The sequence below is a fragment of the Ailuropoda melanoleuca genome, chromosome 12 (genome assembly GCF_002007445.2).
Source record: "Ailuropoda melanoleuca isolate Jingjing chromosome 12, ASM200744v2, whole genome shotgun sequence".
NCBI classification, from domain to species: domain Eukaryota; kingdom Metazoa; phylum Chordata; class Mammalia; order Carnivora; family Ursidae; genus Ailuropoda; species Ailuropoda melanoleuca.
Window position 1 is genome coordinate 15,655,677 of NC_048229.1, and position 23,390 is coordinate 15,679,066.

At 44.0% G+C, this 23,390-nt stretch overlaps 2 protein-coding genes across 3 annotated transcripts; one reads left to right on the forward strand and one right to left on the reverse strand.

Annotated features, from left to right (window-relative positions):
- Positions 1-498: 498 nt before the first annotated feature.
- On the forward strand, positions 499-12,303 carry SIRT4 (sirtuin 4). Of its 2 annotated transcripts, none has more exons than XM_034638820.1 (5): positions 499-516; positions 5,588-6,085; positions 8,780-9,074; positions 9,197-9,409; positions 11,601-12,303. In XM_034638820.1, the coding sequence occupies exons 2-4, from the start codon at positions 5,595-5,597 to the stop codon at positions 9,347-9,349; spliced, it is 939 nt and encodes a 312-aa protein (XP_034494711.1). In that variant the 5' UTR covers positions 499-516; positions 5,588-5,594; the 3' UTR covers positions 9,350-9,409; positions 11,601-12,303. The 2 variants fall into 2 exon arrangements, with proteins under 2 accessions (XP_034494711.1, XP_019648358.1); XM_019792799.2 differs by lacking the exon at positions 499-516 and adding an exon at positions 656-782.
- A 4,161-nt stretch (positions 12,304-16,464) lies between these two features.
- On the reverse strand, positions 16,465-23,390 carry PLA2G1B (phospholipase A2 group IB). Its single transcript, XM_002929971.4, has 4 exons — positions 23,234-23,390; positions 20,116-20,275; positions 19,480-19,607; positions 16,465-16,676 (listed from the first exon to the last, which is right to left on the reverse strand). The coding sequence occupies exons 1-4, from the start codon at positions 23,265-23,267 to the stop codon at positions 16,552-16,554; spliced, it is 447 nt and encodes a 148-aa protein (XP_002930017.1). The 5' UTR covers positions 23,268-23,390; the 3' UTR covers positions 16,465-16,551.

Consider the following 23,390-nt stretch of genomic DNA (forward strand, 5'->3'; position numbering starts at 1 on the left):
GTATTCCCCATATATTATATGTGGCGTTAGTTGTCCATATAAACTCCAAAAATATCAATTTTTCAGATGTTTGTTCACAACCCACTGCAAGGTGGGAACTTGATTTCCTCATGGTGAGTGCAAAGGATCATAATCACTGAAGTTGAGTATGAGTCTAATCCAGATCCATTATTAAAGCTTCTATCTTAACAATGAATTCCTAACTTAGTGCTGTTTGGATGTATTATTTTGCACTGAGCACTCTGGTGTTGAAACTCTAACCACTTCTCTCAAAGGGACACTGCGTGTGAATTTAGAAGACAGCAGCCCATCTCCAACGTTCAAAACCTCTGACCATAAAAGGCAGACAGGTGGCGCTACTAGACAATCTGGGCCTCTCAACTATGAAGCCCAGAGGATTGTGGGACTTGTAGTTTTTCGTGCATCATTTACGCCTCGTGAACTACATTTCCCAAAATGCAAAAGTAGCCAGTCAGTTGCATTGTCAGTCGTAAAGTGTCGCTTAAGCTGTGAAAGGTGAGTGTGTCCTATGCGGGCTGCGGGTTTCTAGAAGTTGTGGATTTGTTGTAAGGGATACCGTAGTAACTCTTTGCCCTTCGGTGGTACTTGGCAGAGAATTGCTGTTCCAATAGAGCGTGTTTTCAGCGGGGTTTCCCGAGTCCTTTGGTCTCAGGTATCCAGGCTGTATTTGTTAGCGGTTCACGTGTTGCTGTGGAACACAGAGAAATCGGGGCCTAAACCTAGATCTGGAAAGCCAAGAGTAAGATAATATTTACATACGGGTGCGTATCACTAGAGAATTTCTGCATTATGTTAAGTAATATGTCAAATCCTTATTTTTACAGCTAAAAGCTGGGGCAGAATGTCGTGCCACACCTCACTATTCTGCTGTGTCTAAGTAGCAGTGTTTGTGATTGAGGGTAAACTAAAAAAGAATATGATAAAGATAGAATAAAAGATGTGCATGTGCTTAGTTACATTAATAAATAAAAAGCCATAAAAATTATAAGTCCGAAATGTCTGAGCAACGATTTCATCAACACCTGGCATACTAGAATTCAAATGTGCTCTTTAGTTAAGACATACTTATGATTTATAAAATGGGAAGTAGGTTTATGGAACACACGGTATCCCAAGGGATGGTAGTAACTAAAATTATAAAGGCAGTCCTCCAATGGAGACGTCCTCAGATGTAGTCATAGATGGAATAACAATGACTTTTTAAGAGATTTAAGAGATGTTGGGAATAGGCCATTAATATTTTGAAGTGTGTAAGAAATTTTTCAAAAGATTTTATTTATTTGGGAGGGAGAGTGAGCGAGAGAGAGCACACAAGCAGAGGGAGAGGGAGAAGTGGACTCTCCTGCTGAACAGGGAGTCCAACGTGGGGTGGATCCCAGGACACTGGGATCATGACCTGAGCCAAAGGCAAATGCTTAACTGAGCCACCCAGGTGCCCCCTATAAGAAATTTATTTCTGACCAGCCAGGTTTTACTGGGACAAGCAGAACAGGGCTCATGTTATGCTAGAATCCTGCTTTACCAATTTGTGTTTTACACTTCCTTTTTATTATTACTATTATTATTAATTTTATTTTATTTTTTTGAGAGGGAGAAAGAGAGTTCGTGTGAAGGGCGGGGAGGGACAGAGGGAGAGGGAGAATCTTTAGCAGGCTCCACACCCTGTGCAGAGCCCAACTTGGCGCTCAGTCTCACCACCTGGAGATCAGACCTGAGCTGAAACCAAGAGTGGGTCGCCTAGCTGACAGCGCCACCGAGTCACCCCCACTCCTTTTTAAAAATTTAAAAACATTTAAGAGTCCCTTGCACCATTTTTTATAAAGCAAATGTACAATTTCTCTTGGATGCAAGAATCCTTGGCAGATTCAGCAACGATTTTAAGTTAATTTCCATCTGATGGCTACAGTATAGCAGAGCTCTGGTTGTAGGTTAAGAGGTCAAAAGGACAAGATTGGCTTGGGCTGTTATGAAATAGTCCAGTGTGGAGACAAGATTTTATTTTCTGAAAGGTATTAGAAATTCTTGACCAAAACATATTATTACAAAGATAATAAAAAGGTAGCCTTGTTGTTTTGGACTGGACATCATGGGACTTGGGAAGGTGTGCTGGAATTAGTTTTTACCGCTGAGGGCCAACTGTTAGGTATTCAGGGACTTGCTAGCTGGTCCTTAAGCCTTTGGTAGCCTGAAATTGGTCATGATGGCATTATTTTCTTGTATCTTTATTTTGGTGGGGGGGCAGTGGGGGAGAAGGTAGTTTACCAGCACACCCCTGGCAAGGGTCAGTTTTCTCTATAAGCCTGGAGCCCCAGTGTTCAGTACATCATTGAGTTCTCAGATCCTGAGCTAGCTCACAGCCTCCCAAATTCTACAAAAGATTGATTTCAGTTACAAAGTAAAATTATAAATATACTCTGGGTGTATGTTGGTGGGGGAGGAGGCTATACCTTTCCAATGAAAGATACTCTTATTTGGGCGCTGTCCTTCAAGATACTGAAGTCACTGATTAATTCATTATCAGTAGGTTATTCATATAAGCATGCAGTCTTGCCACCGGAAGTAGTATGGTCTGAAATATCTACCTTTAAGGTGAAACATTCCACATTTTAGCTTCTCTTCAAACTGGTCCATTCTTTTCTCCCCCCTCACTTTTCTGATCGTATCTCTTAAGCCTTTAAAATATTCAAAAGATATAAGCATTTTCCTTCATCTCATGGCTTTTGGCATTTCAGCACTTTCGATGTTCTGGGCACAGTAGGACATCTGCAATCCAAACATCCCTCTAAAGAATTCTTTTTTCTTAATTTTTTATTGCGGAGGCACCTAGCTGGCTCAGTCCATAGAGCACGTGACTCGATCTCAGAGTTGTGAGTTCAAGCCCCACATTAGGTGTGGAGCCTACTTAAAACATAACAAAAATAAAACAATTTTTTATTATGGGGGTGCCTGGGTGGCTCAGGCAGTTAAGCGTCTGCCTTCGGCTCAGGTCATGATCCCAGGTCAGCGGGGAGTCTGCTTCTCCCTCTGCCCCTCCCCCACTGTTCTCTCTCTCTCTCTCTCTCTCTCTCTCTCTGTGCTCTCTCTCAAATAAATAAAATCTTAAAAAATTTTTTTTCATTGTGGAGATAGAATGATATAACGAACCCCATCCACAGACCCATCACCTAGCTTCAAAAATTAACAACTCCAGGGGCTCCTGGGTGTTGGCTTAGTCGCTTAAGCCTCTGCTTCTTGTTTCAGCTCAGGTCATGATCTCAGGGTTTTGAGATCGAGGACCGAGTTGGGCTCCATAGCCTACTAAAAATACATATATATACTCTCAATATAGAAGGAAGCAAAAAAGATTAGCTGCCATTAGTGCCACTAGGGAGGGAGATCCAGACTCTCTTTTTCTGTAATGTTGAAAATGGAGGAAGCTGTTGATGCTTAATGCCTAGATGCTCCCTTTGCTTTTCAGTTATAAATGAGGTATCACCTCACACCTCCCAGAAAGGCTAAAATCAAAGACATAGGAAATAACTAGTGTGGGCAAGGATATGGAGAAAAACGAACCCTCGTGGACTGTTTGTGGGAATTCAAGCTGATGCAGCTACTGTGGAAAACAGTATGGAGGCTCCTCAAAAAATTAAAGAATTACTATATGATCCAGTAATTCCACTATTGGGTATTTACCCAAAGAAAACAAAAACACTGATTTGAAAAGATACATGCACCTCTATGTTTACTGCAGCATTATTTACAATAGCCAAGATATGGAAGCAACTCAAATGTCCATCCATAGATGGATGGATAAAGAAGATGTCAGTACACACACACACACACACACAGGGGAATATTAGCCAAAAGAAGAAGGAAATCTTGCTATTTGCAATAACATGGATCGATCTAGACGATACAATGCTAAGTGAAACAAGTCAGAAGAAGACAAATACCACATGATTTCACTCATGTGTGGAATTTAAGAAACAAAACAAATGAAAGAAAGAGACAAAAAACCACTCTTAAATATAGAGGACAAACTGGTGGTTGCCAGAGAGGAGGGGGGGTGAGGAGATGGGTGAAGTAGGCGCAGGAGATTAAGAGGACACTTATAGGGGCACCTGGGTGCCTCAGTTGGTTAAGCCTCTGGCTCCCTGCTCAGTGGGGAGTCTGCTCCCTCTCCCCAGTCCCTCCCCCTGCTTGTGCTCTGTCTCTTTCAAATAAATAAATCTAAAAAAAAAAAAAAAGAACACTTACAGTGATGAGCAATGAGTATAGAATTGTTGAATCATACTGTACATCTGAAACTACTATAACATTGTTAATTATCCTTGAATTTAAAAGTCTAAAGGGAAAGACTTAAAAAAAAGAAAAGAATAAGTTCTGGGCCGCCTGGGTGGCACAGTCGTTAAGCGTCTGCCTTCGGCTCAGGACGTGATCCCAGCGTTCTGGGATCCAGCCCCACATCAGGCTCCTCCACTAGGAGCCTGCTTCTTCCTCTCCCACTCCCCCTGCTTGTGTTCCCTCTCACTGGCTGTCTCTGTCAAATAAATAAATAAAATCTTGGGGCGCCTGGGTGGCACAGCGGTTAAGCGTGTGCCTTCGGCTCAGGGCGTGATCCCGGCGTTATGGGATCGAGCCCCACATCAGGCTCCTCCGCTAGGAGCCTGCTTCTTCCTCTCCCATTCCCCCTGCTTGTGTTCCCTCTCTCGCTGGCTGTCTCTGTCAAATAAATAAATAAAATCTTGGGGCGCCTGGGTGGCACAGCGGTTAAGCGTGTGCCTTCGGCTCAGGGCGTGATCCCGGCGTTATGGGATCGAGCCCCACATCAGGGCTCCTCCGCTAGGAGCCTGCTTCTTCCTCTCCCGCTCCCCCTGCTTGTGTTCCCTCTCTCGCTGGCTGTCTCTATCTCTGTCGAGTAAATAAAAAAATATATATAAATAAAAAAATAAATAAATAAAATCTTAAAAAAAAAAAAAAGTTCTGATACATTCTTCCTTCCAGTCCCAGCAACTACTAATTTACTTTCTGTCTCTATATATTTGTGTATTTTGGACAACTTATGTAAGTAAAATTGTAAGGTATTTGTCCTTTCGTGACTGACTTCTTCTTACACTTTATCCATATCCATATTGTAGCATATATCAGAACTTCATGCTTGGGGCGCCTGGGTGGCTCAGTTGGTTAAGCACTTGCCTTTGGCTCAGGTCATGATCCCAGAGTCCTGGGATCAAATCCCACATCGGGCTCCGTGCTTAGCAGGAGCCTGCTTCTCCCTCTCCCTCTGCATGCCGCTCCCTGTGCTTGTGCTCTCTCTCTCCCTGTCAAATAAATAAATAAAATTCTAAAAACAAAAACAAAAAACTTCACGCTTGTAAGTAAATAACATTTCATTGTATGGACAGGCCCCATATTGTTTATTCATTCATTGGTTGATGGTTGCCTTAGTTTTTTAAATTTTTTTAATTATTTTTTGCCTCAGTTTTGTTCTTGTTTGGGTTTTTTTGGTTGCTTTAGTTTTTGTTGTTGTTGCTGCTGCTTTAGTTTTTAAAACCCAGTTTCTCACATCAGGTTTCTCTCTCTCTAGAACGAGGATGAGTTTTGGGTTGACTTTCAGGGCAGCAAAAGGCCGCTGGATGGTGAGGAGCAGCCAGCAGTGCTCACGTGGATGCACTGGGTTATTTGTGCCACCATGTCCTCCTCTGGACCCTGAGAAGGTCAGAGAGTTGCAGCGCTTCGTCACTCTTTCCAAGAGACTCCTAGTGATGACTGGAGCAGGAATCTCCACCGAGTCGGGGATCCCAGACTACAGGTCAGAAAAGGTGGGACTCTATGCCCGCACTGACCGGAAACCCATTCAGCATGGGGATTTTCTGCGGAGTGCTCCAGTCCGCCAGCGGTACTGGGCGAGAAACTTTGTAGGCTGGCCTCGGTTCTCCTCCCTCCAGCCTAACCCTGCACATTGGGCTTTGAGCAACTGGGAGAGACTTGGAAAGCTGTACTGGTTGGTGACCCAAAATGTGGATGCCCTGCACACGAAAGCAGGGAGTCAGCGCCTCACAGAACTCCATGGATGCATGCACAGGTGCAGGAAGGTCTAAATAATTTGAATGCAGAAATGTGTCTCCATAGGAGCAGAGACTTTGGCTATCTTGATCACTGTTGTTTTCATTAGACCTTGAGAAAAGGATTTGGAGCAATTTGTTTATTTTTGGAGGAAATCCCAGCAAACTCACTGAGGAACAAATTCAGTGGGGAAATGAAACAGGGTAGGGAAGAAAAGCCAAGAAAAGGGTAAAGTAATGAATGGGTTGCCGCTTTGGGGAGCTGAGGCTCAATCCTTTGAGGGGCCCTCTGACTGTCTAGAGCATGCTTCAGAATTGTCTCACCGAAAGTCGAAGCTGGGGCATTTGTCCATCATGTCCCATCCCTCATTGGTTGAGGGTCAGTCTAGGGGAATTCAGGCCCTAACACTGACTCTGCAACTCTGGAGAAGGCTTCCTTGGCCAGTGAACACACTAAGAGAGATGCAGTAAATTGCTTATAAGAAAACTAATTGCAAGTGGCCTGTAGGGTGTCTTGAGGGGACTATGAGCAAAGCGCCAACAGCATAGGCTAGAAGCTGGTAGATCTCTGGTGCCTAGACATGTAGAACACAGTACAGCCCAGCATATAGTCAGAACCCAATAAATACTGATGGGATGAACACATGTAGCCCTGGCAATAACTTGAAGCTAATTGGAAACCATTTCCTTATTTTTAAGCCCCAGAGATCCTCCTGCCAATCATAAAACATTGGGTTTCTACAACATGTGGTGTGCTACTTGGTGGTGTGGAGGGGTCAAAACCAAAGTATAAAACATGGTCTACTTTGTATGTGAGAACTTTGTGATCTCTTTGGGGTGGGGGAGGGATCCAAAAATAACATGTTTAACAAACAACTCCACACAATTGTTAAATTATGTGGTCCTTGATAGACATGTTTTGCAAGTTCAGAGAAACAGATTTGGTAAAGCTTGGAGTAATTGGTTAAACTTTTATGGGGAAAGTAGGGCTTAAGCCTAGCTCCAGTCCGACTAGGCAAAAGAAGGGAGAGGGCTTTCAAAATGCAGAGGACTTGTAGAGCCCAGAGGAGCCTAGCCTGGCCTCTGTGGAAAGTTACTATGAAATCAGATTGTCTGGGAAGGCTAGACCCTAATCATGGGTGTGTCTGAAAATAGTGCAGTGCAATTTGGGTCTGTTGTGAGAGACCAAAGGGGAATATTAGTGGTTTCTGAGCACGAAAGCAATATGATAAAAATAGCATTTGAGGAAAGCCACACAGGATTAGAAAGAATGACTCAGGGAGGTCAGCCTGAAGGACCTAGACCCAGGTGGTATCAGGGCAATTCGAGAGCTAATGATGGCCATATGTCCATTAAAACTTTTTTTTCATGATGATAATTTCACATGTCCCTAAAAGGAAAGTAGTATAATGAACTCCCATGTACCATCACTCAGATACAAAGATTTTAGCATGTCTACTTTACTCTCTCTCCCTCCCTGTCTCTTAAAATGTTTTAAAACAAATCCAAGACTTCTTATCATTTCATAGGGGGCCTTTGTTTTTTAAAGATTTATTTATTTATTTATTTGAGAGTGTGCACATGAGTGCAGGCAGAGGGAGAGGGAGAATCTGAAACAGACTTCCCACAGAGCCCAACATGGTGCTTGATATCACGACCCCGAGATCATGACCTGAGCTGAAACCGAGAGTCCGATGCTAAACTGACTGCACCACACAGGCCCCCTCATTTTTAAGATTTTATTTTTTTAAGTAATCTCTATACTCAGCATGGGGCTCAAACTGAGAACCCTGAGACCAAGAGTCACATGCACCACCAACTGAGCCAGCCAGGTACCCTCCTATGGGGCCTTTTAAGTAAAATAATCAACATAATCTGATGGGTGACTAGATGAAAAGGAGCAAAACGAGTTACAAGTTTTTGCAAGGGTTCCTACCCAGGTAACTGGAGAAAGGATGGTGATGGAGAAGTTGGGGAGCGGCGGGTGAAGACAGAGGTAAGCTAGACAGGACAGTCAAGATGACTTGGAGTTTGGGAGAGAGCACAGAGGAGGGAACCATTAGCACAGAATCATCGTGGCAGTGAAAACAGAGTCGCCAGGGTGGAGAAGGTAGAAAGAAAACTGGCTGGAAGATTGAGGAGTAGAGAAGAAACCAACTAAATCACCTTTAGTTCTTTCTTCTGGCGGCTATTTAGAGAACGCTCACTGTCTGTAGGCGCTGTTCTAGGTGGTGGGCATAGCACAGTGGTCAAAGGACTCAAAGTTCTTGCTCTCATGGAGCTCATGATTAGAGAGGTAAGAAGACAAACAGAAGACACTGGGTAAGGACACCAGGGAGAAGAGCGTTTTAGAGACGATGGTGATGGACAGCGACCACCACCCCAGAGGAGGAGAAGGAGGGAGGGAGGGGAAAGCACGGGTTTGGACACTATGGAGGTCATTTGCAGTTGTGCTACGGATAAAAATGAGCCGACAGGGTAAGCAGGGGGTGCGAGTAAGGAAAACAGACGTACGCTCCTTGTTCTACAGGTTGGCAGTAAAGGAAGATGAGAAATGGTGGTAGTTAAAGAGGTCACGAGAAGGTATTCCTAACATGGGAGAAAGACTGGGTGTTAGGAATGGCAAGCACTGTTGGAGGAGTTAAAAAGGCTGGGGATGAGGCAGCTTTGTGGCTCCTGGGGACCAGCCATTCAGTCAGCCTCTTTGGTTTCAGGGTCCTTTGCTTGGACTGTGGTGAACAGATTCCCCGCAGGGCACTGCAAGAGCGTTTTGAAGCCCTGAACCCCACCTGGAGTGCCGAGGCCCATGGCCTGGCGCCTGATGGCGACGTCTTTCTCACAGAGGAGCAGGTACAGAGCTTTCAGGTCCCGTCCTGCGCTCGATGTGGAGGTCCCCTGAAACCAGACGTCGTTTTCTTCGGGGACACAGTGAACCCTGACAAGGTTGACTTTGTGCGCAGGCGTGTAAAAGAAGCTGACTCCCTGTTGGTAGTGGGATCGTCCTTGCAGGTATCTAACTTGGTCAGGGTGGTGACTGCCCCTTTTGTGGGATGGAGAACCCCCGAGAGGCTCCCTGTTTGGTTTATCTCTTCCTGCATCGAGAGTCCTCACCTGTGTCTTCTTCTTGTAAGGTGTACTCCGGCTACAGGTTTATCCTCACTGCCCGAGAGAAGCAGCTCCCAATTGCAATACTGAACATTGGGCCCACACGGTCCGACGACTTGGCATGCCTGAAACTGGATTGTCCTTGTGGAGAATTGCTGCCTTTGATAGACCCACACTGACCGCAGCCTGATGTTCCTGAGCCAGAAACTGGGACTTTCACTGTAATCCTACTATTAAAGGTAAATGCTTTTTAGATAAGTTTCCAGTTCCCCATAAACAAATAAACAAACAAACAGCACATGCCTAGAAATGGAACATCATAGTCTTTCAAACACTATAGCTTAATGCACATTTAAAAATCAGTTTTAATTAATTAATTAATTTATTTATTTGAGAGGGAGGGGGAGAATCTTAAGCAGGCTCCATGCCCAGTGGGAGCTGAGGCGGGGCTCGGTCTCACAGCCCTGAGATCATGACCTGAGCTGAAATCAGGAGTTGGACGGGTAACTGACTGAGCTACCCAGGCCTCCTGGCACATGCTATTTAAGATAATTTTTCAAAATCTGCCATTGCTTTTTTCCCGTTTTAAAAAGAGAACAGCTTTATTGAGACATAATTCATGTACCATAAAGTTCACCCTTCCGAAGTATCCAATTAAGTTGTCTTATAGTACACTCACAGAGTTGTACATTAGTCACCACTGTCTAATTCCAGAATATTTTCTTCATCCCAAGAAGAAACCTTGTACCCATTAGCAGTCACTCCCCATTCCCCAACCCCCCCACCATTCCCCAGTCCCTGGAAACACTAATCTATTTCTGCCTATTCTAGACATAGCATACAATCTGTGGCCTTTTGTGTCTGGCCTTTCCACTTGGCATAGTAGTTTCAAGGCTTATCCACATTGTAGCATGTGTTGGTACTTTATATCCATTTTAATCTATGAATACAACCACTTGAAAAGCTTTACTGAGATACAGTTCACTAACTATACAGTTTACTCATTCAATATATACAGTTCAATAGTTTTTAGTATATTCCTAGAGAAGTATAACCACTTAAAAAAAAGACTTTGGGACGTCTGGGTGGCTCAGTGAGTTAAGCGTCTGCCTTCAGCTCAGGTCATGATCCCAGGGTCCTGGGATGGAGTCCCTCGTTGGGTTCCTTGCTCAGCAGGAGCCTGCTTCTCCCTCTGCCTGCCACTCCCCCTGCTTGCTCTCTCTCTCTCACAAATAAATAAATACAATGTTTAAAAAGAAAGACTTTAATTTTTAGAGTAGTTTTAGGTTCGCAGCCAAATTGAGCAGAAAGTACAGTGTCCCATACGCCCCTTTGTCCTGTGCACTCACACAGTATTTATCATTCACCTACTGACATCTTGGTTGTTTCCAAGTGTTTGACAATTATGAATTAAGTTGCTGTAAGTGTGTGGAGGTTTTTGTGTGGGCATAAGTTTTCAACTCATTTGGGTAAATACCAAGGAGCAAGGTGGCCGAACCGTATGATACAAGTATGTTTAGTTTCGTATGCATCTGCCAAAATGCCTTCCAGAGTGGCTGCACCGTTTTACATTCCCAGCACTGAATGAGAGCTCCTGTATAAGTACTTTCTAAAAACTAACTGAAGTATACTATACATACAGAGAAGAGCATGTATTATAAATAGACAACTTGATGAAGACATAGCATCTAGATCAAGGAACAGAATATTACTAGCACCAAAGAAGCCCCCTTGGCACACGCACTTAAGTATCAGGCTCCATGCCCAGCGTGGAGCCTGACATGGGGCTTGAACCCACAACCCTGAGATCAAGACCTGAGCCGAGATCAACAGTTGGAGGCTCCACCGACTGAGCCACCCAGGCGCCCCAACACACACACTTTTTTTTTTTTTTTAAGATTTAATTTATTCATTTGAGAGGGAGAGAGACAGAGCACAAGTAGGGGGAGAGGCAGAGGAAGAAGCAGATTCCCTGCTGAGCTGGGAGCCCAACATGGGGCTCGATCCCAGGATGTGGAGGTTGTGACCTGAGCCTAAGGGAGTTGCTTAACCATCCGAGCCACCCAGGCGCCCCCCACCCCCACTTTTTAATATACCTTTTAAACTAGGTTATTACCAGAATAACACGTTTATTGTAGAACGTTAAGATGGTACAGATAAGTAAAAAGAATATAATACAAATTACCCATTATCCCACCACCAAGATAACCAAGGTTTAACATTCTGGTATAACTAAATCTGTTTTTACAAAAATCGAATCAAACTGTGCACATTTTATCACATCCTGTTTTCACTTAACAAGGATATATGTTGGCCATCTTTACATGCCCTAAATGCTGTGGTTTTTTTGAATGGAAGGCTGATGTTCACAGTCATTACCCCCACCCACTCTCGGCTTATTCGGCATTAACTTGTTTCATTTCTTTTCAGATCCTTAAGGATTCCTCCCTTCTTCCTCTAACTAATCGAAGCTCACCGAGTGCAGCCTGCAGAGGGCAGCAAACCAACATCTTTCTCCCAGCCCCTCATGTGGCGGATAAGATTTGACGCTGAAGACAGACTTGTTCAAAGCAGCGGCTGCTCTTGATAATAGGGAAAACTGCTTTCACTTGCTTTTTATCTCACCAGGCAGAAGAAACAGCTTGGGAAATATGTAGGCCAGAACGGTCTCTGGAGTGCTAACCCAGGAATCTCACTAATGTGGGGGGTGAGGGGAGAAGAAAATGACTTAATTTATAATTATAAATGGTTAAATGTCTCTAACTGAAACATTTTGGTATATTTTTTTTAAAGATGAGTAATGGTATGAATGAATTTTTTATTAACTAAGGAATAAAGGAATCATATTTTTAATAGTACACTAGGTATGAGGGCTGTACATTTATATTCTTTTTTAAATCGGCTAAAAGAGAATGAGCTTTATGATATGGTTCTCTAAGGATTTCTGCAGGATTTCAGCTGCCAGAATGAGACACTTGCCTTGAACCTGGTCTGTAGAGAGGAAGTAAGTGGGCTCTTAAACTGATTTGTTTCTGCCAAGTAAGGCAGCAAGACCTGTTTGATTACTGTGTTAGCCAGAAAGAATCATTGTACCAGGCTAAAGCTTTCAGCACAATCTCATCAAAAAGTAAAGCGGATGAAAGAATGACAACCTATTCTTGATAGTCTTTTGTCTAAAATTAGGGCAAGCAATACATGTTCATCCTGCACCTGCCTAGGAAGTAAATTTCAGTTAAACTGGGATAAACCAGGATCTTGAAACCAACAGAGTTCTTTTCATCTGCACAGCTCTATGTTTTCCCATAGTCATTAATTCTGAAGAAGTGTAAGGTTGTTGTAAATCCCATTCCAGCTTTTTTCCAGAGGAGGATCCTAAGGTGCTTTGAGTCATATTTGCTCAGTTACCAAAAGTCAGTACCAGTAAAATTGTATTCAAATCTGGGTCTTTTGGATCTCAAGCTATTCTCAATCCACAAATTGCATCACTGGTTACTGACAGACACTGTATTAAGGTACAAAGGCTAGAAAGATACAACCTCTTGGCTTCAAGTGGCTCACAGAGAATGTGCTATCTCCCCATCCTGTTCTCTACCAGAAAATGTCACAGATTCCTGCATAGAATGACAGAATGAGAGCAAATTAAATGCATCCCCCCTCATTTTATTTTGGAGGAAACTAAGATCCAGACTTACTGAAGGCCAGCGGTGCCTGGGTGGCTCAGCCGTTAAGCGTCTGCCTTCGGCTCAGGTCATGATCCTAGGGTCCTGGGATCGAGCCCTGCATCGGGCTCCCTGCTTGGTGGGAAGCCTGCATCTCCCTCTCACACTCCCCTTGCTTGTGTTCCCTCTCTTGCTGTCTCTGTCAAATAAATAAATAAAATATTTAAAAAAAATAAAATTAAAAATTAAAACAACAACAACAACACAGACTTACTGAAGGCCATACAACATAGTTTCAGAGCCAGCACTAGACTCTTAAGACTTTCCTCCCAGTTCTTTTCTTTTTAAACAACTGCTTCCTATTTGTCTGAGGCTTATGCTTAGAAAGAAGCCTGAGGTAGAAGCCAGCACTACAACTGGCCAAGGAGACCAGGAATGGTTAAGAGGCAGTAGGCAGTGGAGAGCAGATTAGGTTGCCAGGGAGGGAGGCAAGTTCTTTCTATCACCTAATGCTGGCACGATTCATGAAACCACGTCTTCAGGACCTTAGGAATGTTCATTTTGTTCATAGTTCCTCCTGAGGTAGAATTCCTCCCCAAAAATTTGTCCCAAGAGGAACTCTGCAAAATTCTCCTGTCTCATCACTTTACATTTTTGCTTTTTACCAATATGGCAGTTCCTAACCCACTATAAGTGCCCTCTGTTGGAATAACAAACCGACTAGTGGGTGCTATAAGTTTGTCATTGCCCGGGTTACAGGCTTCTAACTGCATAAGCCCAGCTTTGGGCATGACTTTCCTCAACTGCTTCCATGACTCTGCTCTGCTGTCACAGTTTTAGTAAGTAGAAGTCACAAAGGCAAACAAGTACATAACACTCAAAACCAATTTCCCACTAACTCATATTGTTTCTTTTACATTGTCATAAACTGAGTATCTGTCTCTCACCTCTCCCTTAAATAATGGCATTTATTGAGCACACAATATCCCAAACACTATGCAGAGTATTTTACAACACGCTATTAGCTCATTTAATGAGTTAACCCCAGAAGAAATGCTCGGCCACGCATAAGGGTCAGTCTTCAGTGAATGCCAAATTTTTCCTGAGAGGATCCATTTAAGGACCAAAATAGAAAATTCAACACTCCTAGGTAGGGTGACCAACTGTCCCAGATTGCCCAGTACTGAGGGTTTCCTGGGTTGCAGGACTTTCAGTGCTAAAACCCGGATGAATTGGTTACCCTGCTCCTAGGAACAGTGTATAATAGTTAATTGGAATAGTTAATCTGAAATAGTTAATTCCAGATACGTTATCCTTCTTGAGATTCAAGATGGTGTTCAGATCCAGATTTTTTATTTAATCTTTCTGTCATAAAACAGATAAATTCCACTTCATGAAGGAAAAAAAAAAAGTTAATCTCGTCCAAGAAAGGAGAGTTCCCCCCCCCCCAATTTATTAAAGGAATATAGCATGGAATCAAAACTCTTAGGATATAGACAGACCTGGATTTCCATCCCTATCTTGCTACTTATTAGTTATGTGAATTTGGACAAGTGGTTAATCTTCAATCTCTTTATAGATGAGGATACTAGTAGCTACCTCATTGGTTTAGGGAAGATTAAGAAAGATAGTGATGCATCTAAAGCTCCCAGCACAGTGCCTGGCACACAGTAAGCAAATGTCAGCCATCATCACTACCCTAAACCTTTGTCCTCCACTGAGTACTCCTTTAACTAGACTCGCATGGATCTTCTCTAGAGTTACATTTCCTTTTTGTGTATCTGTCTGTCTTTTTTTAAAAGATTACAAAAGCCAAGTCTTGCTTGGTATAATAAAGCCTTTCTACAGAAAATAAGAGTATCTTTCCCTCTCCTTCCCCTTGGGAAAATAGTATTTATGGAACATTTACTATTCAACAAGCGCTGTAGGAAGCATTTTACAAGGCGTTGGCTCGCCTAATTCCCACAACTCTATGATCTGCACACTATTATTTCTTTTGAAAGATGAGGATCCTGAAGCTTGGAGATTTTATTTAACTAGTCCAAGGTCACCTGGGGTGACCAGGCCAGTAATCAAAGCCAGCCCATCAGTTCTGAACTCCCTTTCTTTAATCTATAGAAGCCCCGTGGGGTAACTGCGCAATTGCACTTTGGGAATGAAAAGCAAGACTCAAGAAACTTCTTGAGGTGACCCCAACTAGGTCCTGAGGGATGAACAGGCAAGCACCAGGCAGAAAAAGGGAGAGCATTCCAACCGGAGATCAGAGCTGCAAATCCCTCCACCTTTTGTTTCCCCTCTTTGAAAGTGGGGACTTGGGGCGCAGGAGCCCTTGGCTCGCCCAACATCCACTCGCCTCTCTCCTGGCGCCAGTTTGGCTCGCTGCACCCCAGCTTCCCGGCTCCCTCATCCCTTTCCGGAAACTGGCTGGCGGCTGCGGGCGGAGGGGCGTGTGTGGAGCCCAGACACCCAGACAGGCACGCGCACCGCAGGAAGGTGGGCCCCAACGTCATACCCACGTGAGCTCGCTCTTCTTTCACACTCGGCCCGCCCACTCTTCCCTTCCCGCCGAATTCTGACCCTGGAGAACCACGCACCGAGGGCCCAGGAAGCCGCGCTCGGAGCGGACGCCGCCACCTCACTCTGAAGCCAGCGGGAGCAACCGTTACCAAACACTGCGCCTGCGCCAGCTCGGGCCGACGCGTGAGGGGGCGGGGCCAGAGCCTGGCCGGTGTGCAGGTCGGCGGGGGCCTGGGCCGCTTTTCACCAGTTTAAAAAAACAACAACAACAACAACAAAAACCGGGGACCACGTGTCCAAAAGATACCCAATCACATTGCCTACTCTGAAGTCCCTGCAGGCCGAGGAAATGACTGGGTTGGGCTCAGGATCACGTGATCTGAAAAGGTAAATACAGCCACGTGGTTTTTCCTCGACTGCGGCAAACCTTGGAGCCAAGATGTACCTTCGTTGAACGATTATTTAATGAGCGTGTGCGATGTGCTAAGCACTGCGAAGATACTGTGGCTGCTGGGATATAATCGCTGCTTCAGAATACTCACAATTCCGTTTATTTATTCATTTAAATCTCAGCCACTGTACTAGTGTTTCCCGTATTCCATTTCCTTTAATGAGCACCCAGCAGGTGCTCATTGAAAGATTGTTAAAGAGGGGCGCCTGGGTGGCTCAGTCGGTTGACCCTCTGGCTGGGGTCATGATCCCGGGGTCTTGGCATGGAGCCCCATGTCTGGCTCTCTGCTCGGTGGGGAGCCTGCTTCTCCCTCTCCCTCTGCTGTTCCTCCTGCTTCTGCTTTCTCTCACCCTCTGTCAGATGAATGAATAAAATCTTTAAATTAAAAAAAAAAAGATTGTTAAAGGAATTTGTTTTCTCTCTCTCCCAGCCCTGGGGATAATGAAAAAAGAGGTAGGATATATTACCTCCGAGGATATAACATGTAGTTCAATCTGGCACAGAGTAAATAATCAGTGTTGGTTAATCAGTATTCAGGTCTTATGGTGTTCACTTCTTAGAAATATCCCTCGAAAGCAATTCCAAGGCTAGAAGGAATGATGCTTACAAAGAACTAGGAAGAGACTTAGAGACACAGATGGAGAATAAAACAGTCTCCAAACATGAGGCCTTTCAACAAAGTGCTTTATTAGAGGACACAGGCTAAAGTGACTGCCATGAGGCACGTAGGGACAATGCTTTCCAAAGAGGATACTCAATCCTTACAGTACTTCTTGGTGTCAAGATTCTTGTGCTCCTTGTTATATGGGGCCTTTGAAAAGCAGATGGCAGCACTGCGGTCACAGTTACAGATGAAAGCCTGACAGGCTCCGTTTTTTTCTGGAAAAGAGCAAGACAAGAGGACTGAGCCAAGGTGGATCCTGCTTTGTCCAATCTGGGGGCAGGAAGAATTAATTGGAATAATCTGGTGGCCATTCCATTGACACAAATTTAGGGTTGACAGATGCAGCAAATAAAAATACCAGAATATCAGAAAAACAATAAATGCAATGTTTGAAATGTAAATTAAAAAAATGTCCATTGTCTATCTGAAAGCCAAATTGAATTGGGCAATGTGTGTTTAATCTGGCAGTCCTAGGCGTGATGGGTTCCTTTTGGTAAGTCCTGTCTTAAAATGAGCTCTTAAAACTCATATAGCTATAGATCTCTGATAATGTAGGCAAGCAGTTTTTAAGCAATATGGAAAACACTGAAACATATACTCAAGGCAGCGAAGTATTGTACATTTTACCTTAGTGAAGTTTAGCAAGGCAATTTCTCTACTTTATATCACATATTTAAAAAGTTACAGAACATTCTTACAGAATATTATAGAGATATTTAAAATAATTAAATATATCTATATGTGGAAATGTTTCTGAGATATTTTATTACAGGAAAATGAAGGGCAATATATCCAACTGATTACTTTGGGAGGTAGGAATATAGGCACCTTCTCCTTTCTGTGATACATTTCTGAAGAGACTGAAATTATATTACTTTGGCCTTGTTTACTTTTTTAACCAAAAGAAACAACAATGATAACTTTTAAAATGAATTTTAATTTTGTTATCCATAATTTAATTATGTACCTCTGCTTACATTCAATAATCTTTTTAAAAAATATTTTATTTATTTATTTGACAGAGAGAGAGAACACAAGCAGGGGGAGAAGCAGGCTCCCAGCTGAGCAGAGAGCCCAATGTGGGGCTCAATCCAGGACCCCAGGATCATAACCTGAGCCGAAGGCAGACGCTTAACCACTAAGCCACCCAGACACCTCTCCGTTCAATAATCTTATTAAGTTTTGCTTCTCCCTGATCCTTTCAAAAATAATAAATGTGGGCTCCCTGGCTGGCTCAGTCCGTGGAACATATGATTCTTGATCTTGGGGTTGTGAGTTTGAGCTCCATGATGGGTGTAGAAATTACTCAAAAATAAAATCTTAAAAAAAAACCCAGATATTTTTCTTGTCCAGTCCACTGAAGCATAATTAGCACTTAGTTAGATTATAAGGCATGTACAGTGAGATATTTGTCTGTTGAATTATTGTTAATTAATATGAATAAATGTCCTTTGATACAGGCTTCTTAACCTGCATTTGGGGGGCAGCTGCATTAATGAATTGCTTGCAAACTGTGAATTTGCGCGTGCATGTGTGTGTGTTTTCTCTGGGGAGAGGGCCTATAGCTTTCATCAGATTTGTGAAGAAATCAAGAAGCCATGGAAAGGAACACTTGCTGATCATGTTGTCGTGCAAAAATATGAATTCCCATTATATTTGGCTTTCTAAATTGGAGCACAACCAAAATACCTGTGACCAGGGGACTATGGAAGCAAATTAAGCCATGTCTTGCCGTGATTAAAAGAGTAACACGGAAGGCTAAGAGGCAACATGGAAGAATAACCAGACCGTGGTGATAAGTGAGAAAAAACAGAGAGCAAGATTGTATCTAAACTATGGCTTCAACAAATATTTTTTGAGCACCTAGGCTATGCCAGGCACTGCTCTAGCTTCTGGGCATATAGCAGTGAAGAAAACAAACAACAATCCTACTTTCTAGCGGAGAGATAGAAAATAAAGAAATAACATGAACATATAAGCTGTTGAGAAATTCTGTGGAAAAAATACAGCAGACAAGATAGAGGATGCTGGAAAGATGGAGGATGTGTGTACATGTTTTAAAAGAATGACTTAGAAGGGGAGACAGCACAGAGAAAGCGATATTTAAAGTCCTGGATCGAGACTTCCGGTGGGAAGTGTTTCAGGCAGAAGGAACAAAGGACTTGAGATTGGCACATAGCTATGATTACAATGGTATAAACCTTATTCCAAGGATAAGCACATATGGCTACAGAGCTATGGAATCGTTTATGCCTCTGGACAGTGGGATTCCTGGTAATTTTTTTCTTGGCCTCCTAGATTTGAATTCTGGTTATTCCAACGTTGTATGTACAGCTTTGAAAAGAGGGACCCGTCTGTGGATGCAGAGTAGAAAGTAGTGCAAATCCAGAATGCTGGTGTAGCATGATAATACCCCTCACCTCTCTGAAATGTCTGCTCTTCACAAGTACCTCCCTGGAGGGGCATACCTCATTATGAGCTCTGCATAACTTAATGGTTAAGACCAGAACCTTTGAAATCAGAAACAACCGAGTTCAAATGCTGCCCCTACCACTTAGAAGCTGCATGGTTTGGGGCAGGTAGCTATTTTGAGTCTCAGCTTCCTCTCCTGTAAAATGGGGTTATTAAAACCTCCCTCAAAAATATGCTTATCCTAGTCCCTGGTATGTAAAAAGAAACTCATAAATGATAGTTCTAAGCTCTTTTTATGAAATAATGAAGCCGTATAGCATGGCAGCTAAGAGCAGAGACTTTGGAGTCACATAGACCTGTATTCAAAACTAAACACCACCATTTATGAGCTGTGTGCCCCATGGCAATTGCCTCAGCCTTCTGAGCCTCAGATTTGTCATCTTTAAAATGGGTATAATAATAATACCGATCACCTAGGGTTGTTGCCAGGATTTAAGGAGACACAGCCTGGCACCAATGAAGTGATTGATAAATGGTGGGTATCATTACTATTATTCCCTCCCCTGTCTACTGAGGGCCAACAAGCCAACAAGAGACTGAACCTACCGCTGCAGGTGATCTCGGGGCCAGAGCATGAGTATGAGTAGGTTTTGGTGTAGGGGTTATCCAGGAGGAATTTACAGCTGTCCAGTTCCTTGGCTTCTGTGTAGCAGTTGTCGTGCGTCTGGCAACACCTGGAGGGGGAAGGACAGAGCTGAAGCAGGGGCAGGGAAGCAGGTCAGCCTCGGGAAGTAGGGATGATTTAGCTGACATGCTCCGGAAGATATTGGTCCTGTGACTTGAAAAAACTTAAGTCCTTTGATCATGTTTATTGAAGGCGATTTAAAAATGGTCGCAGGCATATAGTACAATCATATTCTGAAGATGCGGTGAGAGTCTTTACTGCTGGAAGAAGACAATTGAATCGTCGCTGCGGTGTCTTGTATTGCGATGTTCTCTTCTGCCACTAGAGGGCAGCAGCACCCGCTACCACTTCACATCTCCAACCTTTGGCTTTTCCTCAAGATAGAGCATTGGATTCAGGGTCCTCTTGGAGCATGTTTGTTTATACGACAAGGGGTGAAAATATGTTATCTTTAGCAAATATGCAAATCCCTTTCTGTGCCTCATCGTGAGATCCTTGGCTTGTGCCCTCCCCCCACCCCACGGGCACTCCGCTCTCCCTGCCGACGAATCACTCACTTGTCCAGTTCATCCACAGGGGTGCCGGATCCACCCAGGCCACAGTAGCAGCCGTAGTCGTTGTAATCCTTCAGGGGGTCACTCCCGGGGATCGTGCACTTGATCATGTTGCGGAACTGCCACACTGCCCGCGGGCTGATGTCCCCATCGGCAGCGGCCACTGCAAGACCACACAGCTGGGGTTTAAATAGGTCCTAATTGATTAGCTTTGCCAGCGCTCAGCTCCCCCCCCCCACCAACCCCCACTGCCTGCCAGCTCTCTGGCCCCACGCTTCCCCCCGACCCCGCCAGCTGCCTCCTCAGAAGAGAACTGAATGCAGGAACCTGGTCATGTGAGTAGCGATTTTTTTTTTCTTTTTGTAAAACTTTAAAAAAATAATTTGTTATTGAGATAAAATTCACATAACATAAAATTCACCATTTAACCACCTAAAATGTACGTTTCAGTGTTTTTAGTATATTCACAGAGTTGTGGATTCCCAAACAGTTTCATCACCCCCCAAAAAAAACACCCTGTGCGCATTACCACCAAACTGCTTTCTGTCTCTATGGCTTTGCCTATTCTGAACACTTCATGTAAATAGAATCATACAACATGTGGCCTTTTATGGTTGGCTTCTTTCACTTAGCATAATGTCTTTGAGGTTCATCCACATTATACCATTTAACAGTACTTCATTCCTTTTTATAACTGAGTAGTATTCCACTGTATGGATAGACGAGATTTCGTTTATCCATTCATCACATGATGGACATCTGGGTTTACACTTTTTGTCTCTTATGAATAGTGCTGCTATTAACAGTTGCATCCTAGTTTTTGTGTGAACATATGTTTTCAGTGGGGTCTCCATTATTTATCCAACAAATATTCATTGAGCACCTACTAGGGGCCCAGTCACTGCCCTAGGAACAGGAGATATATCAGCAAGCAAATAAAAAAATCTATAACCTCATTGAGCTTACGTCCTAGTGGGGGAGAAAAACAATAAGCAATAAATGAAATCAATAAGGAAATCGGATATTGTGTTAGAGGGTGGAAAAATTGGAACATGGTAAGGGGAATCTAAAATGGTTTAGGTGGGGAATGGCGGGGCTGAGATGGGGCAGGAGTGTAAGGAATAGTCAGGAGACCTGGGTGTCCTACCATCCTCAACAAGACAAGTGCTTTTCTCCCCCAAGGTCTGTGTACCTGTTGTTTCCTCTGCCTGACACACTTGTCATCTCACTTGTCAAAAAGCGGGAGGATCTTGATTTAAATGCCACCTCCTCAGGGCCCCTGGGTGGCAAAGTTGGTTAAGAGCCTGACACTTGGTTTCAGCTCAGGTCCCGATCTCAGGGTCATGGGATCGAGCCCCGTAGCGGGCTCCACACTGGGCGTGGAGCCTGGGATTCTCTCTCCCGCTCCCTCTGCCCCTCCCCCTGCTTGCTCGCTCTCTCTCAAATAAATAAATAAATCTTAAAAAAAATAATAAATGCCACCAGCTTTCTCGACCAGCACCGAGTGGCTCCTCTGCTATCACTTTTATGTTTGTTGCTTCCTTGTACCTCTAACACTCTGTATCCATCTATTTATTTAATGCTTCCCTCTCACCAGACCATAAACTCAAGACCTTAGGGCTTTTATTCCCCAGGGCCTGACACATAGTAGGCACTTTGTAAGTATATGATGAGTTATATGAATGAAATAATCAACACAACAATTAAAGAAAGTACCTGGCACATAGTAGGTTTTTAATAAATATCTAATAAATAAGCTTTTAAGAAGTCCGCTTACAGCACAAGGTTTGGGACAGCAGATTCAGGAAGCAGGACCACTTCACCTCATTTTCAGAGCTATACCCTGTGAGATTTGGTGCCCTAAAGAAAAGAGGGCACTCTATGCTTTTGGGGTCCTCTTCAATTGGCCACCCGTATCATCTCTTTGCCCCATGCCTTGCCCTTTCTTCCCTTGATCTGCTGTGCACACTGGAGCTGCTCCATATGTTTAAACCCCAGGGTGGGTGCGCCTGGGCGGCTCAGTTGGTTAAGCGTCTGACTCTTGGTTTCAGCTCAGGTCATGATCTCAGAGTCCCGTGCTCAGGGTGGAGTCTGCTTAGGTTTCTCTCTCCTTCTGCCCTTCCCCCTTCAAATAAATAAATCTAAAAAAAATTAAACCCCAGGGTAAAGGAAGGGTGGCAGCTGGTCACTCTCCCCTATGAGCAGCCTCCACACTGGCAGCAGACAGACAGGAGTGGCCTGGCCACCTTGGCCCATCTCCAGACCTCCCTCCTGCCTCCCTGTTTTCTCTGTCTCTGACACAGCCAGCTCTGCTCTTTGTACAGGCCAAACCAGCACAAAGCTACTCCTCATGTGTGCACCTGTGTATGTGTGCATGTGTGTGTGCGTGTCTGTTCCGTAGACAGGGAGCATGGCTTGTTCATCAGTGAGTCCTCAGTCCCAACCCAGAGTCTGATACCTTGGAGCCTCTGATACATCAGTGCTGAATGAATGAAAGAATCATGGATGAATGTGGTGGGATCTGAATCCCAGTGTATCTGATTCCATTCATTCATTCAATAAATGGAGCAAACAGCTCTATCCCTACTCTCATGGAGCCCATGCTTCCATGGAGGTGGAGAATAAAAAGCAAAGGAATTGGGGCACTTGGCTGGCTCAGTTCGTAAAGCACGCAGCCCTTGATCTCAGGGTCTTGAGTTCAAGCCCCACACTGGGGGCAGAGTTTACTTAAAATTAATTAATTAACTAATTAATTAATTTAATTAAAGCTTTTAAAAAAGGAAATGAATCAACAAGAAACAAGATACAAATTGCAGGCAAAGGTAGGTGCTGGGAAGACCCCGTACCAAGGCCGTATGGTAGAGAGAAAGGAGAGGGATCTTCCTTTGCTCAGGGGGGCAGGTAGGCCCTTCCGAGAGGGGTCATTTGAGTTCAGACCTAAAGGTTGAAAAGGTACCAGCTGGGGGGGGGATTTGAGGGAACCCCAGTATGGGAGCTATTAAGCCCAATAGAGAGCCCCGAGTAAAGTTTCCAGGTCCAGCCAGCCCTGTGAGCTGTGGCCCCCAAGCCCGAGGAGTGAGATCTTAACCCTGAAGAGGTGGGACTGGGGAGACTTGCTTACCTGTGAGCAGAGCAGCCAGTACAAGGAATTTCATTTTGTTGCCAAGTTGCTGAACAAGAGAAGGGACTAAAGTCACTTATGGCTTCCCTCTTTATACCCACTCTATGTCCCCAAGATAAGGCTGTAGTGTTTGCTTTGCTCCGAACCTGCTTTGAGT

Coding starts and splice junctions, on each gene's coding strand:
- SIRT4 (XM_034638820.1), top strand. CDS start 5,595: ATGAGTTTTGGGTTGACTTTCAGGGCAGCAAAAGGCCGCTGGATGGTG. Junction 6,086..8,779: donor CTCCATGGATGCATGCACAG/GTGCAGGAAGGT, acceptor CTTTGGTTTCAG/GGTCCTTTGCTTGGACTGTG. Junction 9,075..9,196: donor TAGTGGGATCGTCCTTGCAG/GTATCTAACTTG, acceptor TCTTCTTGTAAG/GTGTACTCCGGCTACAGGTT.
- PLA2G1B (XM_002929971.4), bottom strand. CDS start 23,267: ATGAAATTCCTTGTACTGGCTGCTCTGCTCACAG. Junction 19,608..20,115: donor CCTGTGGATGAACTGGACAA/GTGAGTGATTCG, acceptor TTCCCCCTCCAG/GTGTTGCCAGACGCACGACA. Junction 16,677..19,479: donor CCCCGAGATCACCTGCAGCG/GTAGGTTCAGTC, acceptor GCTCTTTTCCAG/AAAAAAACGGAGCCTGTCAG.